Genomic DNA, 17,797 nt, shown 5'->3' on the forward strand with positions numbered 1-17,797 from the left:
GATGTACCACAGAGCCATTCATTTACTAAATGCCAATTTTTCAGAAATGTCTGAATTTTCAGATACATATGATCTTTCTTCTCCATTTTGTCGTTAGTCATGAGGATCTCCATTTCAGCAGCAAATTAAGTGATTCATAATACTTCACTTTTTAATGGTCAATACATATAGGAATTTCAAACATTGCATAAACATGGGCAAAGCAAACCTCACAATGCCTCTGTTATACCATGCAAATATAATAATTACCTACAAAAGATCAAAAATAGAGCCTACATATCACTCAGTGACCTGAACTCACAGTGATAACAACAAATATCCATGGGATTACTCACACTGCAGACAGATGGAAGGAAAGCACTGCCTTGGTCCCTGAGTCTCTCAAACACATGTTCCATACAAGTGTATTTACTTAAATACACACACACACACATATATATGTATATATATATATATATATATATGTGCACAGACACTATAACCCCAGCCTTGCTACAAGCTTTCTGCTTCATCATAACTGTTGTGTGTTCACCTCAGATAACTAAATCAGTTGGAGCTATATCAGTCTTCTCTGAAGCATTTCACATATATGTGAGCACTAATACATGTGAACAGTAAAAAATAATCACTCTAAATTAATAAACAGATGCTGATTCTTTTCAAACTTTCCATTATTCCATTGTGAATAAAATACATTTTGTGCATCGGATATGCTCCGTGGGAAAATCTGGCATTAGCAGGTCCTGGCTATTCTGTGCATCTCCAGTCTCAACACCAAGCTGATGGTCTCCATCTGGAGCCCCAAGCTCACAAAGATGTCAAATAATTCCTCACAACTCTTATTTTATTGATGATGACTCTCAGGACATGAGAACACTGGAGTAGCAAGATAACCATTGTGTTAAAGATTATCCTCTTCCAGGGAATAAATTTTTCAGTACATCAAAGGCACCCTGGATTGGATGACTTTGTTTGTATGCATGTTTGTTTGTGTGAAGGCATGACATTGCAAAAAGAGAATAAGTACAATAAACAGAACACAAGGATTTCAATTAAGGAAATAGAACAGCTCGAGTAAAAGAATACAGAAATGCTTTGAAGCAAAACCATTGAGAAGGGAATGAGATGTTTTTTAAAAAACATATAGAAAAAATAGACTAAGATTTAAATCCATTAAAATTTTTTCTCACTGCAAAACTCAGAAAACATTTCATAAAATGAGGCTGTTGTTTTTATTGTAATGTATCTTTGTGTGTTCAGCCAATGCAATCCCTCCATAAAATTTAAAATCCAGTAAGTGAAAGAACACCAGGAGGATCATTTGTCTCTTCTGTTCTGTATAAAACAAACTGAAGTCACCACTATGGAAATAAATGGAAACACTCTCTGAAGGGTTTTTTTAACTTTATTTTTTATTGGTTTTATATTTTAATAATGAACATCAGTGCCATTGAAATAATTTCATTTCACACTACTCTGTTCAAAGATAAGGGAACTCATGGTCCTTGGGGCAAAAGTCTGTCATCAGTAGACTAAATAGGCCTTTTGCTGTTGAGTGTAATTTGAATTGCAGCAAATTCTCTCTTTGGCTAAGAACATGTTTATTCTGACATAACTGCATCTGACACCAAACATAACAATACTTCATTTGACTGCTAATGTCACAAACCCAAAACAGCTGCATGAATGATTATGTGGTTCATCTCTGCTGACAGTCTTGCTGCTACAGTTCCATTTTCAACAATACAGCCAAGCTGACTAATGAAAATCTATCCTGATCACATGAAGTATTGCTTAAAGGCTGCTTGAGCTATAACCTAAATTATGCCCACCTGGCTAAAATACTTAGTCATGTTTTCTGCTATGGGCACCCCATGGTGTCTATTCAGGATTCAAACTCCTATACACTCATACAAAAGCTCTCACCTGGCTTCAGATGAAGCAGAAATAGGCCCCACATGTGAACATTCAGACAGGTCAATGTTTATAACACCAGCCAAAAAATGTGATGGCACGTTAGGAAGCAAAACTTATTAATTACAGGCTCAGTCTTGGAAGTATTTTATTAGCTAGCCCTCGGGTGTCCTGCCTTTCATTGCACAGACATCTCAACCACTGCCACCTTCTCGGAAGTCCAAGGCTTGCTGCTTTATGCAAGCTAAGAATCTGTGGAAGGGATGGACCTTACAGAAGCGAGACATTGGTGGTATTTTTCCTAGTGTTTTATTAGAATTTTTCTGGGCATGAAGTGGTTGGGTGAAGAATTTTAACCAACACAAATGCTTTATATGTATCTCACAAAATCTCTCAAATTCTGTAGCAGCTATGTCCGACCGCTTAAACTGTTTTGCCTATGGATTGGTAGCAGACTTTACAATAACATTAGACTTTGTCTCATGACAAACTTTGACTTTTATGATTGACTGCATGCTGAGGAACTGGATATTAGGTGCTTTAGACCTTTGGTTTTGAGGCATTTATCAGTTCTCACGGATTTCCATTAGGGATTTGAGTCTTCATATCTTCCACAGTTTGCCTTTAGAGGCAAAATTTTCTAGGATATTGGAATGATTCCCCCAAAAGAAAGATACACTTGGGACTGCAGTAAGAAACATGACAAAACTAATTTGAATTCATATAGACACAGAGTTTTCTCTTGTATGCTTCTGACTCAGGAATCCCAGCCTTCTCTCTCTGAGGCACCATTTTTTCCCCAGCTCCCCCAGAGGAGGTACCTTTCATCATCACCATCTCTTACTTCCTCGAGGACTCCTTTGTGGTTTCAACAATGATATGGTAGCTGGTCTCTAGGGAACCTGTACTGTGATCTGCTGTCACTCCTGACATTTGATATCTCTAATGGCCATACCTTTTCTATCTCTAGATTATTGATTTCATTATTCAGTAGTATTACTGACAAGACAGAGGTACACAAACAGTGGAAAAGGAAAAATTATAATGATCTGGATAGCAGTTGTCTCTGATGTGTGCAAGTATCAGGGATGAAATGTACAGACACAGTTGAGGAAAATGTGGTGTTATTTACAGGTCTGTGGGGAATAAAACAAATAATCTCACACCTGTACAATACATTACAGGCTGATGAATCCTTTTAAAATAAGACAATAAACAAAAAAAAAGTAGAATATTTTCTTCTTAGAGAGAATTGCTTTGAGGAGGGAATACTTGTCTTACTGACTACTCCTGCTAAGATGCATAAATTTTCTGGAGGCTCCTTGGGAAACTGTACTAGGTGACCTTAGAAATGGCTTAGCACGATGGTAGGCTGTTTGCACCTTTATGAAGGTACAATGGCATCCCACATAAATCACACTTGTGCAATATAAGAAACTTTAATTTCCCACTGGGCTCTGCCAGCAAATTTAGACTACTTGTAAAACACACTATCAGTCTGCTGTAGCCAGCAGTTTCCATAGAAAGATGTAGTGTCTTTAAAACTTCACTTTTTCCAGGAGAGACCTTTCACTTCAAGCAGTGGGGCCAGCAATGTTGGAAGCTCTCCTGGAACAAGAGAAATAGGGAACGTGTTCATGTGGCCATCATGTGTTAGAGCCATAGTGGGTTTCTATCTATAGGTCAAAAATTCGCGTGAAAGGCTTCAAAGCCATCAGTGTTAGGTGGGAAGATGGTCAAAAATGCTAAGAACAGCTACTCAGGCCTAAAAAGGATTAATTCTGTTCTCCATTGTGACGAACAGGAGGGTTGTGTTAATACCATGAGATGGATTGGCACGTCACTTCCACCTGGCAGCTCCCTGTGCTCCCCTTGCACATGCAGTGATTCACCAGCAGTGGGTGGTGAATTATGCAGAAGCAGGCAAAAGAAGATGGGATGAAATCTTCAAAAGAAGAGAGGATGAAATCTTCTTTACCATCCTGAGCTCATCTCCTGAAGATGAAGATTATTTGTTCCTGGATGGTTCAATGAGTATTTTCACAATACCCAAGTTAAATAAGGAACCTACCTGGACTTTTCAAAGGTTATTTTACAATATGATTAATCCAGTTGTTTTGTCTTTATGTGGTACAGTCTTTCACAGCCTAATTATAGGGACAGCTTTTCTGCAGTGCTGTGTTAATGTCAACTGTCAAAGTAGCACCTTAGCAAACGGGAAAGTCATTACATTTCTGTGTCAGATTCTGCCACTTGTGGTCCCAGGGACCCGCATGTCACTGAGTTCTGCTGTAGCTCTGTAATAGGACTATGATCAATGATTCTTCTTGTGCTAGAAGATAACAGCTGGTGAGAGTAGCAGAGTTTGTCTTTTCATGCTTTGTACTATGACATACCCAACAGCTTTTAGGCTTTAAAATATTGCTCACATAAGAAAATGCCCTGCTTTCTCACTGATTGTTCAGATAAAATTAAAACCACCCTTCAGATATTTTGCTCTGTAAAAACCGAACTCAGCTCAGCGAGGAAAACTGTTTGGGGGAAAACCATTGCCTTCCACCTGTTCTAAAATAAACATTAAAGGGTACTTGAGTAGCAGGGATAAAATCCTGCGGAGCCCTGCTCCAGTCGAAGCGAGGGGAGCTCTGACCAGCTCTCTGCGATTGCCTGTCTGTGCTCGCGCCTCGCTGTGTCCCGATACTCGCAGCGCGTTTCACCTCCGCAAAACGCCGTGTCCTGAGTGCCGGGTGAGGCACTGAGAGCATCCCCTCAGCACCGGCGAGCGCGAGGTGTATTTACCGTCTCGCTGCATTTCCATGGAAACTCTGATTGTCACACCGCGCGGCGCTGAAATACCGGGCTCCAGGGCTGCCTGCAGCGGCCTCCCGAAATGCACCCCCGCTGCAGCCCCAGCCCCAGCTCAGCCGAGCGGGCGGCGGGCGCGGCACGGACGGCGGCATCCCCAGCCCCGGGACCCGACCCCGTAAGATGCGCCGCCAGCCCTGGGGGCTGCGCGCCTCCCTCCGCTTCCTCGGAGCCGCGCTCCACCCGCCCGTGCCGGAGCCGTGAGCGCGGACCGGAGCCGTGAGCGCGGACCGGAGCCGTGAGTGCGGACCGGAGCCGCCGCCTCGCCGCACCCGCGCCGCCCCCGCGGCCCCTCCTCGCCGCGGGGCGCCCGCAGCGGGACACGCGCGCAGGTAACGAAGGGCGGGCGCGGAGCCGCCACGGTGGGCTCGTTCGGCTCAGCTCGCCTCGGCTCGGCTCAGGTCGGTTCTGCTCAGCTCAGCGCAGCTCAGCTCCCCTCCCCTCGCCGGGCGGCCGCGCAAGTTTGCGCGGGGCCCCGCCCTGGCACCAAGTGCGCGGGGATGAGGGAGCGCACCAGCCCTGCCGCGGGTGGCGGTGTCGCGGGGATGAGGGAGCGCACCAGCCCTGCCGCGGACGGCGGTGTCGCGGGGATGAGGGAGCGCACCAGCCCTGCCGCGGGTGGCGGTGTCGCGGGGATGAGGGAGCGCACCAGCCCTGCCGCGGGTGGCGGTGTCGCGGGGATGAGGGAGCGCACCAGCCCTGCCGCGGACGGCGGTGTCGCGGGGATGAGGGAGCGCACCAGCCCTGCCGCGGGTGGCGGTGTCGCGGCGGCCGCGGGGCGCCCGGGGATCGGGCTGAGAAGGGGCGCGCGGTTTCGGACGCGGAGCGGTGCAGAGTGATTCCCAAGGGAGGCGTGGAAGGGCAAAAATATTAGTCGTTCCCGTTTTGGGGTGGTTTGGTGATTTGCGAGCCAGGAGTTGCTGTGCTCCCTGGAAAAAAATGTAGCCAGGCGTTTCAAGTTTTCTGTTCTGGCCAGCGAATAGCCCATTATGTTCCATAGCATTTCCTTGGAGCTGGACATACAATCTTATTAGTTGGCTTTGGCGTAATTTGGGAAGTTGTATTCTTGTTTTCCGGGATAATGTTGTAGTTCTTTTGTTGATCCAGAGAAAAATGCATACCATTAATGTGTGGAAAAATCGGGGTTTTTTTTAACTTCTGAAGTAATTTCAATCTGTTGAATTCTTCCAGGTTCTCGGGCTAGTTTTTGCTGTTGCACATTATGAACTAGAACATGAGAATCAGCAGCTTTTTATCCTTAGCTTGTGTAGTGAACGCAACACTTGAGCGGTTTCAGATTTTGTCTCAGATGTTATCTCAGTCTGTATTGATGTGAGGGTATTATTTCTCAGGATGTAACAACACAGCTCAGTGCTTTCCTAAAGCTTTGGTGGTCATGCAGTAACGGCCACTCATATTAACTATTTACATCTGTGTGGATGCTTAAAAACCTTCACTGACTTCTTCTGTGCAGTCTTGATATTTCTCCAGTATTATGAGGGCAGAAAAGTTGTACTTACAAATTTACACAATGTGCTTCCTCCCTGTATGTTTTCATCATGGAGTTCAGGGGGGGTTGTTTCTGGGATTTTTTGCAGGGTTTTTTTGGTTGTTTTTTTTTTTTTCTTCTTTGAACATAGAGAAAGGTCATCCAAGACTGTAAATTGTTCACAGCTATAAAGGTTAATTGCCCTGTTGCAGGGATTAAACTGACTGGACTGTACAAGGGCCAGCCAGTCAGAGATAACTTAATAGGTATTAATATTGTGGGATATAAGCTCTTATCCATGAATAAACCTTAATATAAGTATCTCATCTAATTGAAAGAACATTTCTGGAAAAAACAATTGCCTTTAGAGGATGATGGTTGCCTGCCTAACTTTTGTGCTCTTGAAAATTTCCCTTTAAATATATAGAGAAATAGAAATATCCAGCCTATTAACTGTCCTAAATTATGATTTAGGGAATTTGTAATTTAAGCAACAGCTTTAAGTGAAAAAATGATGTTAAGTATAAGATGTTAATCATTTTAAAATAGCACAGATTATCTGGTGCCTCTAACTCAGCTAAATGCTAACTGCAATCATTTGACTCTTACAGTAAATATTCGAATCCACCTTGGATCCTGTCACAAAACTGCAGTTTCTACTTCCTTGAGCAGCCTAGCCTCCTGCCTCAAGCATTCCAGTGAAACTACAGGAGACCTGGGCAAGCCCATGCAGAGCTTCCACAGGTGTAGCTGAGCACAGTCAGGAATGTGCGATGTCCAGACCAGCATTACAGAACGGAGACCTCGTTTGCTTGACTGATAGATGCAGGAGGTGAAAGTGATCCAACATTTGGAGCTGACAGCTAGAAAACCTCCAGCAGGTACCTTCAGATTAACTAAATCTGAGTTTTGAAAACAGGTGCAAGCCACCCTGGCGCTATCGCGCATTTAGTTTAGAAATACACTTCAAATATGAGGCGAAGGTTTTGAAAAGGGGCTGTATTACTTAATTCTGTTTTCCACAATGGGATTTCCGGGAATTTCCATTTCCCTGAGAGTTACAGCCACGTGCTGCACCAGGATTGACCAACCAACATAAGGGAGGGTGAGCCAATCTCTGAGAACAGGAACAGCTGTTAAAACAAAGCAGGAAGATGAATGCCAATAAGTGCACATAGCCCTGTGAAATCGGTGGCATGCTAAGATGAGTTTGGGGACTAGGGATCAATGATACGGGAGGAAAACTTCTGTTTGCATCTTTACTGCTGCTGGCACTCAGACTGACAACAACTGGTTTCTTTTTGAGCAGGAGAAAAACCCCAGAGAGCAAGAGATCTACTTAGCATATTTTGAAATTAGGGGGGAAAGCCTGCTTTCTTTTTACACATCCAAAATTAAAATAAAATTCTCTTTGGGCATTTTGCAAAGGGAACCTGTGTCAGCACAGCAGTTGTCTGTTGAAACCAGTAGATTATACTGTTATTCCTCCCCTCTCTGTTTTGCTGTCACTCTGAAACTGTGACTACAGGAAGATGGTGTATAAGGGGTTTCTATGCTCCACAGACATTTTTGGTGCCCTAGGTGTCCAGCCAGGGTTTGAAGAGATCATGTTGTGACTTCTTCCAGTGCTCCTTCCTCATGGAAATGAAGACATGTGGTAGGGAAGAGTTTGTCTGTCACCTGAGTTAGAGGGCAGCCATAGCACAGAAGGAATAGAGCTGGTAAGCCCATGATGGACTTCCTCAGTACTGATGCATCCCAACAAAATATGTCTGCTTCAGAAAACCACCATATTTGCTTTTTGTTTTTAAAGACACAATTTGTATTAAAAACACAATGAACCCTTCTGCTAAATCCATACTGCAAGAGCTTTATGTGGAGGTGTAAAAATCCACAGAAACTGGAAACAATCTTTCACTTAAACCTTCAAGAAGAATTTAGTAAACATTAATTTATTAAACACGTTACAACATAACACTACATAAAATTTTGTTCCTTGGTCTTATTCATAGCATTATTTTACTTTATCCAGGGCAGAAAAAGTTATGTAGCAGAAATTTCAGCAGATTTGGAAAGTCACTGTGGTGCACATACCATTTTCAGTTAGTTAGTAGCAACTCAGAAATTAGCTCAGAAAAATTAAATAAAAAACTATTTACTTAATGAGCTTAGAGTTGTATAAAGAGAAATCAAAATTAAAACTTCTGATTGTATCAATGTAGAAATAGAGAGATTAGATCACTTACCAAATCTCTAGTCTGCTCCTTTCAAGTTGGTCTAGAGGCAAATGTAGACTCAGATATCACTACTTGTCTGTTATATGGTTTTCCACCATATCATTAAAGACTAGAAGAAACTGAACAGAAATAATATGCATTAATACCTCTCTGCTCATATACACAGAATTGTAATATTTTGGTTATCTAATTTCATGTATTCATTTCTTAATTCAGTTTTAGCTGTTAAAAAGCACTTTAACATTGAGGCAAATTGGGAAGGCTGACTTCTTTTCACCTCTTTCCAACATATTACCTGCAAGATCTTTTCATATATATATTTCTACTCTTACTTGGAGGACCTTCACATCACAATACAGTGAGTGAACGTTCTCAGGTTGTTTTAAGGTTTGAGCTGCCCTTTGGCTCAAACCATAATGATAGGAACACACATGATGTGAAGGAAGGAGCACATCTGCATGTGTCGAGGGAGCCAAATAATATTATTGCACTTTGAAAATGTCAGCATGGTAGAGCTCACTAAGGAATGCTACAGTCTTGAAGAGCCCTGCCTTTTTCAGGTGACAGATACAGCCTTCTGCTGTATTGACATATGCTTTGGGTTTGTAGACCTTTTTTGTTTTCTCTTATGCAAGATTTCTAAACATTAAGCAGTTTTGTACAGGACGTTGGCACTCTGGGGAATTTTGACTTTGAAACTCTGTACATGCAAGTGTTTAAGATAAATGGAGGTTTGAACTGAATTCTCATGTCTTTCTCTTTGTTCTAAAATGAAGACTAATATGTGAAGATTCAGTAGGCAGAATAACTTTGTGCTGAGCTAGGTTTAACACTAGATGATTCTGTGCTGAATAAGTAGCAGTTCACTGAATTTTCAAATGGCTGTGTGGAGTTTGCTTTCAGTTAACACTGTCCTCTCTATATTACAACCAATTACTTTAGGTGTTTTTTAATTTTCCTTTCTGCTTGAGCACAGTTAAACTATATTCAGCACTTAGTAGAAGATGTTTTCTACACACATCACATCAGGAATTCCATCTTGGATTACTGACAGTGGATTTCCTGATCCTTTTTGAAAGCTCTCACCTATTTTGTGTTAGTTGTCTACTAGCAAGGTAAGAAGTACTACTGCAGTTGTTAGCATATGCATTTTCAGGTACCTTCTTTATAATTTGCAATGATATAATGATTAGCCATCTGCCCAGATGGTGACTGTAATTTCCTTACTCATATCAATGGGCTGTTATTCACATGAGTAATCTCACCGACTCGAGGTGTATTGCTTTTGTAGCTAACTGTTCCCTCGTGGAAAGCCTGACAATATGTTCTGCAGCAGAACACAGTTAAAAGGCAGCATCATAATGCAGACCTGTAAACTGTCATTCTCCCACGTGAGCATCTAGGTAGGAGGCCTAGCAGTGCTGAACACCAAATGATAAAACCTACTTAGTTAATTCATATTGACCTGAAATTATCTGCCTCACAGTAGACTAACATCAATAGTAATTTATTTGCATTGAGGTAAAAGGTACATTTATGTATTTTTACATTCTGATTAACAGCAATATCATAATTTCTTCAGATGCTAATTAATGCCTTTCTCGTTCCAAGCAGGACTGTAAAATGGATTTAGAATTCAAAGACCGTAACAACAGCACACGTAGCAAGAACACTTCTGCTGCAACAAAGAATTTTTCTGCCTGGGAAGACTATAAGAGTAGCGTTGATGACATGCAGTACTTTCTCATTGGGCTGTACACACTTATAAGTCTGGCTGGCTTTGTGGGAAATCTACTTATACTAATGGCCCTACTAAAGTGCAAGCAGAAGACAGTAATAAACATTCTCATTGGAAACTTGGCCTTTTCTGACATCTTGGTTGTGCTGTTTTGTTCACCTTTCACACTGACATCTGTCCTGCTTGACCAATGGATGTTTGGCACTGTCATGTGCCATGTAATGCCCTTCCTCCAGTGTGCCTCAGTCCTAGTTTCAACTTTGATGTTAATATCTATTGCTGCAGTCAGGTACCGTATGATAAAGTATCCCCTCTCCAGCAATCTCACAGCAAAACAAGGCTATTTCTTAATAGTGATCATTTGGGCCTTTGGCTTCACAATTTGCTCCCCTCTGCCAGTTTTCCATAAAACCGTGGACCTCAGCAAAACTCTGAATTTAGAGGGACTGGAGAACAGGCTGCTGTGCATCGAGTCCTGGCCTTCTGATTCCTACAGGATCGCCTTCACGATAGCCTTGCTGTTCATGCAGTACATCCTGCCGCTGGCGTGCCTGACCGCCAGCCACACCAGCGTCTGCAGGAGCATAGGTGCTAGGCTGTCAAACAAGGAAAACAAGTTTGAAGAAAAGGAGATGATAAACCTAACTCTTCATCCCTCTAAGAGTGCTGGCACACAGGTTCAACCCTCCAGATATTCCAGGTGGAGCTGTGCCTTTGGCAGAAGGCACCACAGAAGATACAGTAGAAAGACTTCAAGTGTGATGCCAGCTATTTCAAGGCATCATCAGGATACTCATTCCAGAGATCTCCCAGAAACCTCTGACACAGAAAAAAGCCAGCTTTTTTCCTCCAGTAAATTCATCCCTGGGATCCCTATCTGTTTTGAAATGAAACCAGAAGAAAACACAGAGATCCAGAACATGATTACAGTATCCCAATCCATCATCAGAATTAAGACAAGATCAAGGAGGGTTTTCTGCAGACTGACAGTGCTAATACTAGTTTTTGGCTTCAGCTGGATGCCTCTTCACCTTTTCCACATTGTCACAGATTTTAATGCCACTCTCATTTCCAACAGGCACTTTAAATTAGTATATTGCATATGCCATTTGTTGGGTATGATGTCCTGCTGCTTGAATCCCATTCTCTATGGGTTTCTTAACAACAGCATAAAAGCTGATTTAATGTCCCTTATTTCATGCTGCCAAATACCATGATTTTATGTGCCCTAAGATAAAGTAAAACAAACAAGTATGGCTTTCAAGCCTAGTGGTGTGCATAGCTGTAAAAGCTCAATTAGTTTAGTTTAGTTAGTGTGAGTTGGTTGTGATTAGTAGCATTTTTTTGTGGATGGATAGTTCTATGGCTGCACATATTTCTTGCATTGGGCAGAAATATATGCATATGTTATAATATTATTTTATCTGTTACATCAAGGAAATCATGCTCAGTGTACAAAACCAGAATACCATTTTCATTACCCAAATTGTTGGCAACCTGTACTTTGGAATTATACAGAATATATAATGAGTAATAAATGTGAGACAGACTACTTAGACATATCAGTATTAACTGTCATAAAACTATAATAAAATACATAACATTTACTAAATAATTATTGTTGAGATTATTTCAGTGCCAGCTTTGACTGCTTTCTAATATAATTAAATCTCTCTGGGTGTTATTAGGAAAATATTTTTCCTTAGCTCTTTGACTCATAGTTTGCAATATCTTTGCAAGATGCTTTGCTGCTTATTCCTTGGTTGCCTTATTCCCTGGAATGGGTTTGAGGGTCATTGTTCTTGCCTTGACTGTTTCCATCTCACTGTATTTATCCAATACAACCTACCTCTGATTTCCTCAGACAATTTTCACTCTGGCTTGTCATTTTATGTCATTTTCATCCAGCCTGAATTTATCTATAGTTATGTCTTTATTCTTACAGTGATGACACCCCTGAAAATACAACACATTTCTGATCAGAGTAAGCCTTCATTATCTAAGCAAATGATAGAGGAAAGAAAAAGGAAATGGAAAGACATCGGGAATTTTTCTCTTCCTTTACCAAAATGCAAAACTCACTACACTTCATTATAACTAACCCACTTGCTTTGGAAAGGTATAACAGCTTTCAAATAAACATGTGCATGTGTGCCTTGACAGATGGACGGGGAGGGGCAGAGTGGATTACTTTTAAATTCATCAAAGGCAAGTGTAGGGTCCTGCCCCTGGGGAGAAATAACCTGTCCCTGCACCAGGACAGGCTGGGGGTGACCTGCTGAAAGCAGCTCTGCAGAGAGGGGCCTGGGAATCCTGGTGGACACCAAGCTGTCCATGAGCCAACAGTGTCCTTGTGGCCAAGAGGCCAACAGTGTCCTGGGGTGCATTAGGAAGAACATTCCAGCTGCTCCTCTGCTCAGCTCTGGTGAGGCCACATCTGGAGTGCTGTGTCCAGTTCTGGGCTCCTCAAGACAAAGAGAGATGGAGCTTGTGGAATGGATCCAGTGGAGCACAACAAAAATGATGACCAGACTGGAGCATCTCTTTTACAAGGACAGGCTGAGGGAGCTGGGACTGTTCAGTCTCAAAAAGAGACAACTGAGATAGGAACTCATCAATGTCTGTCAGTGTCTAAAAGGAGGGTGCTGCAGGGATGTTTCCAGGCTCTGCTTGGTGGTGCTGAACAATAGGACAAGAGGCAGTGGGCAGAAACTGATGCACAGAAAGTTCTACCTGAACGTGAGGAAGAACTTCTTTACTGTGTGGGTGAGCACACCCTGGAGCAGGTTGCCCAGAGAGGCTGTGGAGTCTCCCTCACTGGAGATATTCAAGAACTGTCTGGATGCAATCCTGTGCCTTGTGCTCTGGGATGGCCCTGCTTGAGCAGGGACGCTGGACCAGATGTGACCCGCTGTGGTCCCTTCCAACCTTCCCATTCTGTCATTCTATGTGTGCAAACACACAAATACACACATACACACACACGTTTTCTGCATCTCCTCTCTCTCCTTTTCACCAGACTAGTATGTTTGCTTCCAAATTTAAATCACAGGTACCTTCCTTAAGTCATATTGTATTTCACAGCACAAATGCAAAGTCTATATTTATATATAATTACCTGTCCCAGATTAATTTAATAATCCATCTCTGCCCTCAGGATTCAGTAAATATACAAAGCCTTTGCTTTGAGTTTTAAGCTGTAACACCTCTCCCCAGTTGTAGCTGCTGATTATTTCCTTTTCTCCACTAAGATTTTTCATCCAGTAGGCTTTTGTATATAGCTTCTACAGACTGAGAAACAAAGTTATTATTTTTATAAATGGGTGTTTGGAAACAGTCATTGTGCATTTTTTTCCCTCAAGATATGTCCTTTCCAGACAGTCTTTAAAGTGAAAGCAGTTCTTGTTTTGAAGAACCATCAGCTTATTTTTTACCACAGTGTTATAATTCTGAGACCTTTCCTCCCCAAGACATTATCTGCTAAGGAGTTTATTACATGCCAGTGGGTAATAGCTTCTCTCCTTAAAGAATTTTTCTAACCTCTAGTTCCCATTAACCCATTGTTCTTTGTTTTCAGTAGTGATATACTTTAATAATTTCTTCCTGGGCAGTGACTATTGCATTTTGCAGATTATTATCTTCTAAAACCCTATAATATGTCACTTAATAGAGTATAAAGGGTAAAGAATAGATACTGCTGGAACAATAGATATTAAAATACCTTTTTAAATGTTTTAAGTACTTTAAAAATTTAGGAAAAAGTTAAATCTACAGTCAGAACACAATTATGTCATCCTAAAGAAGCTACTGCAGCTTTTGCCCTCTTTCTGTCCACAAATTTTTGCATCATTGTAAGATTTAATTTTATTTATATCATGTGATATAGCCAAATAGTATAAAAGGAAAAGAAAGCAGTCACATTGTTTCAGTTTGAAATATTCCTCCTAGCTTAATTTTTTTTTCAATTTATTATCTTCCTTCCGACTTGCTGTTTATTTTCTATTCCTTCCATTCTTTCAGAATTTTAACTATATTTAACTCCTACATTGCCAATTGTTATTTATATATAAATTAAATATTTATTCAGTAATTATTCTTTCCAGAGCAAATTCTACTCACTCTGTATGGCAAACAGAATCATGCTAGGACTGTAACAAGGTCTAGTTTCTGAGTTGCACAAAGATTAGTCTGTACACTGGAGATTTTAGATTTATATCTATTTGCCTGTATGAAGTCAATAATTGTGCTCCCTGCTCTTTACACTGATCAAAGCACAACAAATTGTAATTTGGCAACAGAGAATTAAATCAAGACAGCTATTGAACTTCTTTTTTTTAAAGCAATAGTGGGAGAATGTGTGTTTTCTTTTTATTTATAAAGCAATCATTAGCATTCTATTTGGAAATTTCCAAAATATCCCTCTCTTTCCTCTGAAATATTAAATAAAATTAAAACAACTTTTCTACTTTTTCTACTTCAACAGACAGTGTAGCTTGATCCCAGTAGCAGCAAGGAATACCTATGAAGCAGACAGGAGCAGTAGCAAGTGAAACCAGGCATTAGGCAATTCCCAAAGGAGTGACTTCCATGAAAGGGATAAGAAACAACTGAACCATCCATTTAATATTTTCCCAGTCTTGAACATTAAAAAAAATATTCTAAACACAAGGATATTTACCCCTTGCTTCTTTACTAGGCCTCACCTGGCTGCAGTGAATGCTCCTGGAGCTTCACACCCAGCAGTGATGGGCACTGTGATGTTGTTTCCAATAAATGTTGGGAAAATGTTATCTCACCACAATATCCAATGACATTTTATCATTCTTATATGTAGACAGGTACATGTGCAGGTACAGATATAGATAATGCACGCTTCCTAGAAAACAAAGCACATTAAAATGGATTTTCAAGTAGCATATATAACCAAGTCCTTTGGTTAGCTAAAGTCTACTCCTTCTGTAACTAAAAATCTAAATAAATGGGAAGATAGGACTTTGTTCTGATAGCATCCACTAAATGCAATCAGGAAACAGCAGCTGCAGAGCTATGTATCCATTGGAGTTAGAAGAATGGATTCTAATGGTAGAGTAATGCCTCTCGATTAATAAAAAAAAGAAAAAAAAGGCTTTCAGACAGATGGTCTTTGTGTATGATGAATGTTAATTCTTAGGAAGACTCATATAACAAATTGGGTTTTCTAGTTCTACAAAATATCATTTACAAAGTTGACTTTTTGCAAATGTCAAAGATTAAAACTCAGCTTTGCCCCTTCTCTTTCAGCAGAGAAGAACCAGATGCCCTGGCACGTACAGGTCACTCCTGAGCCAGCCAGGGCAGTGACCATGGCTGAGAGGAGGTCTGCACGGGCTGACACTGGAGTCTATTTAGTGAGGTTGTGGTGAAGGGGTTGGAGCCCCTGTGGTTGCCCACAATGCCATGGCAACAGAGTCTGGGAGAGCTGGGCATGGCCTGCCATGGGCCTGGAGCAGCTGCAGCCCCAGCAGGCAGCATAGAATCCTTCTGGGGGCAACTCTGTCCCAGGCAGGTCAGTGGGACAGGAAAACCACAGCAGCTGGTTGTCCTGTTCCTAAAGCCTGGAAGTTCTCACGACCAAATTTTTCCTTCTCTGAATTATGAACGCCTGGGAAAAGGGGAAAAATAATCCATTGATCTGCAGGTGTGTAAGAACCAAGGAGAGGAGCATAGGCAGGAAGAAAAGTGCTCACTTCCAATCATGCTGAGTTAGGATCCAGTTCTGCTGTGAAAATAATAACAAATTAAAAAAAACCAAACTTCTGCTATCCACTATCCATAGGGGTCTGTCAGCTATTATTGCACTTTTGGAAAAAAAAACATATACATCAATAGATTTTCACAGTAGTCCCAATATCCCTCTGCAGCATAAAAGACAAACAGTATTAAACATCACAGTCTCCAGAAAGTTGGCTTTCATAAATACAGTTGGGTTCAGGAATTTAACCTTTTATTCTGCTGAAAGCTAAATTATGCCTATACTATTTGCATTTATAAGTCCTCTCCAGAAAATACATTTGTACAGTCTGGAACTGCCTTGGGGCAGTGGCAGGACTCTTGTCCTGGACATGTCACTCCCTTTTTGCCCCCACATGACTGGAATAATGGTGTAAAATCATGAACCTCATGATTTTAAAGACAATTAAGTAAATTTTTGAACTGTTTTTGACCATATGTGGTCTCTGAGGTCAGGTTTCTTGTTCTTTTATTTCATGGGGTTTTTTTCATATACAGTTTAATACAAATCTCCCATATTCTTTTTTTCCTAGAGCTTTTTACATGCAATATGTAATGAAGACTCCTGCAGTTGCTTTGTTTTGATCCAAAAATATATACACCTTTCTCGAAGGTATATTGCTTGAAGGTCGCCCTTACACTGAGAGTAGGTAGAGCTGTTAATGTTCATATTCAGCTGAAGTAACTTTTCCAGAAAGATAAACAAAAGAGAGAAAGAGAACTAAAAGCAGATCCACACTAACACTACTTACCCACATTCTGCCAATTGACAAAGGAATGCATCAAAGCCAGACCCTTCTCAAGCACCTGTCATGAACAGTTAGTGTGTGGCAGTAGCACTGAACATTACTAATCCCACAGGTGACCCAGAAGCCTATTGTAAATTCTTGAGTCTCAGGAAGTAACAACTAATAAGTGAGTATGGGTTTAAATGCCTTCAAAATTACCCCTCTCAAAATTTTCCTTTAACACAAAACCATTTTCCTCCCAACCATTTGATAAAGATAGGTTTGCTGAGATCACTCAGAGTGCATCATGCTGTGCCATTAAGACAATCTGTGTCATCATACTAGAGCATACACTTGGGCCAGTGAATCTTACCACAGCATCTATTTTTAAATCTCTCAAGCCCAGGGATACTAGAAATATGTGCTCTACCAGGTTATCATGATTTCCTGTCCCCTTATTAAACTCCATCTCAGTTAAAAGAAAAAAAAAAAAAAGAAAAAAAAAAAGCCTGATACCCTGATACAGCTTGTCCTGGGTAACAAGTCTTAAATTCTGATTTCCTCAGAAAGACTATAACTGCAGATGTGGTCACATTGTGTTTTTAAGAGCTGAGCAATGAATTAAGATCACAAGTGGCACCATTGTGATGAAACTAATAGGACTGCAAAAGTAAGACTTTTATTAAGCTTGTTTCCGTTTGAAGAGAAAATATTGTAAACATTTTTAAAGTAATAAAATTACTTCATTACATGCTAATCTTAGGAAATATCGTAAAACAAAATATTGCTACAATCCAAATTCAGCTCATTTGAACAAGTATGAATGCTTCATTTTGCCCTTGTAGTCACATTAAGATGATCCTTTTAATAATAAGACTTAAAAGTAATCCTCTGGGAAGTTTTTAGAATAGAGATTTGACATTTGAGACTAAAGTAAGTTGGTCCTGCTCTTACATCCAGTTCATCAAATACTTCCTTTGTCTTAGCAGGAAAAGGATCATATCTGTATCACTTGGAGATTAATTGGACATTTTTCGAGCAGGAAACATTTATTACT

The 17,797-nt window shown here is 40.8% G+C and overlaps 1 protein-coding gene across 7 annotated transcripts; it reads left to right on the plus strand.

Annotated features, from left to right (window-relative positions):
* The first annotated feature begins 4,762 nt into the window (after positions 1-4,762).
* On the plus strand, positions 4,763-11,858 carry NPY5R (neuropeptide Y receptor Y5). Of its 7 annotated transcripts, none has more exons than XM_066548236.1 (4): positions 5,072-5,180; positions 6,880-7,149; positions 7,895-7,989; positions 10,117-11,858. In XM_066548236.1, exon 4 carries the CDS (start codon positions 10,129-10,131, stop codon positions 11,458-11,460), a length of 1,332 nt encoding a protein of 443 aa, XP_066404333.1. In that variant the 5' UTR covers positions 5,072-5,180; positions 6,880-7,149; positions 7,895-7,989; positions 10,117-10,128; the 3' UTR covers positions 11,461-11,858. The 7 variants fall into 7 exon arrangements, with proteins under 7 accessions (XP_066404332.1, XP_066404331.1, XP_066404333.1 ...); XM_066548233.1 differs by having other exon boundaries at positions 10,120-11,858; XM_066548235.1 differs by lacking the exons at positions 5,072-5,180; positions 7,895-7,989 and adding an exon at positions 4,763-4,897 and having other exon boundaries at positions 10,120-11,858.
* Positions 11,859-17,797: the final 5,939 nt, after the last annotated feature.

The sequence above is a fragment of the Molothrus aeneus genome, chromosome 4, assembly GCF_037042795.1.
Source record: "Molothrus aeneus isolate 106 chromosome 4, BPBGC_Maene_1.0, whole genome shotgun sequence".
Taxonomy (NCBI): Eukaryota; Metazoa; Chordata; class Aves; order Passeriformes; family Icteridae; genus Molothrus; species Molothrus aeneus.

What these genes read in the sequence shown, in the direction of transcription:
- NPY5R (XM_066548235.1), top strand. Translation starts at nt 10,129, where the DNA reads ATGGATTTAGAATTCAAAGACCGTAACAACAGCACACGTAGCAAGAAC.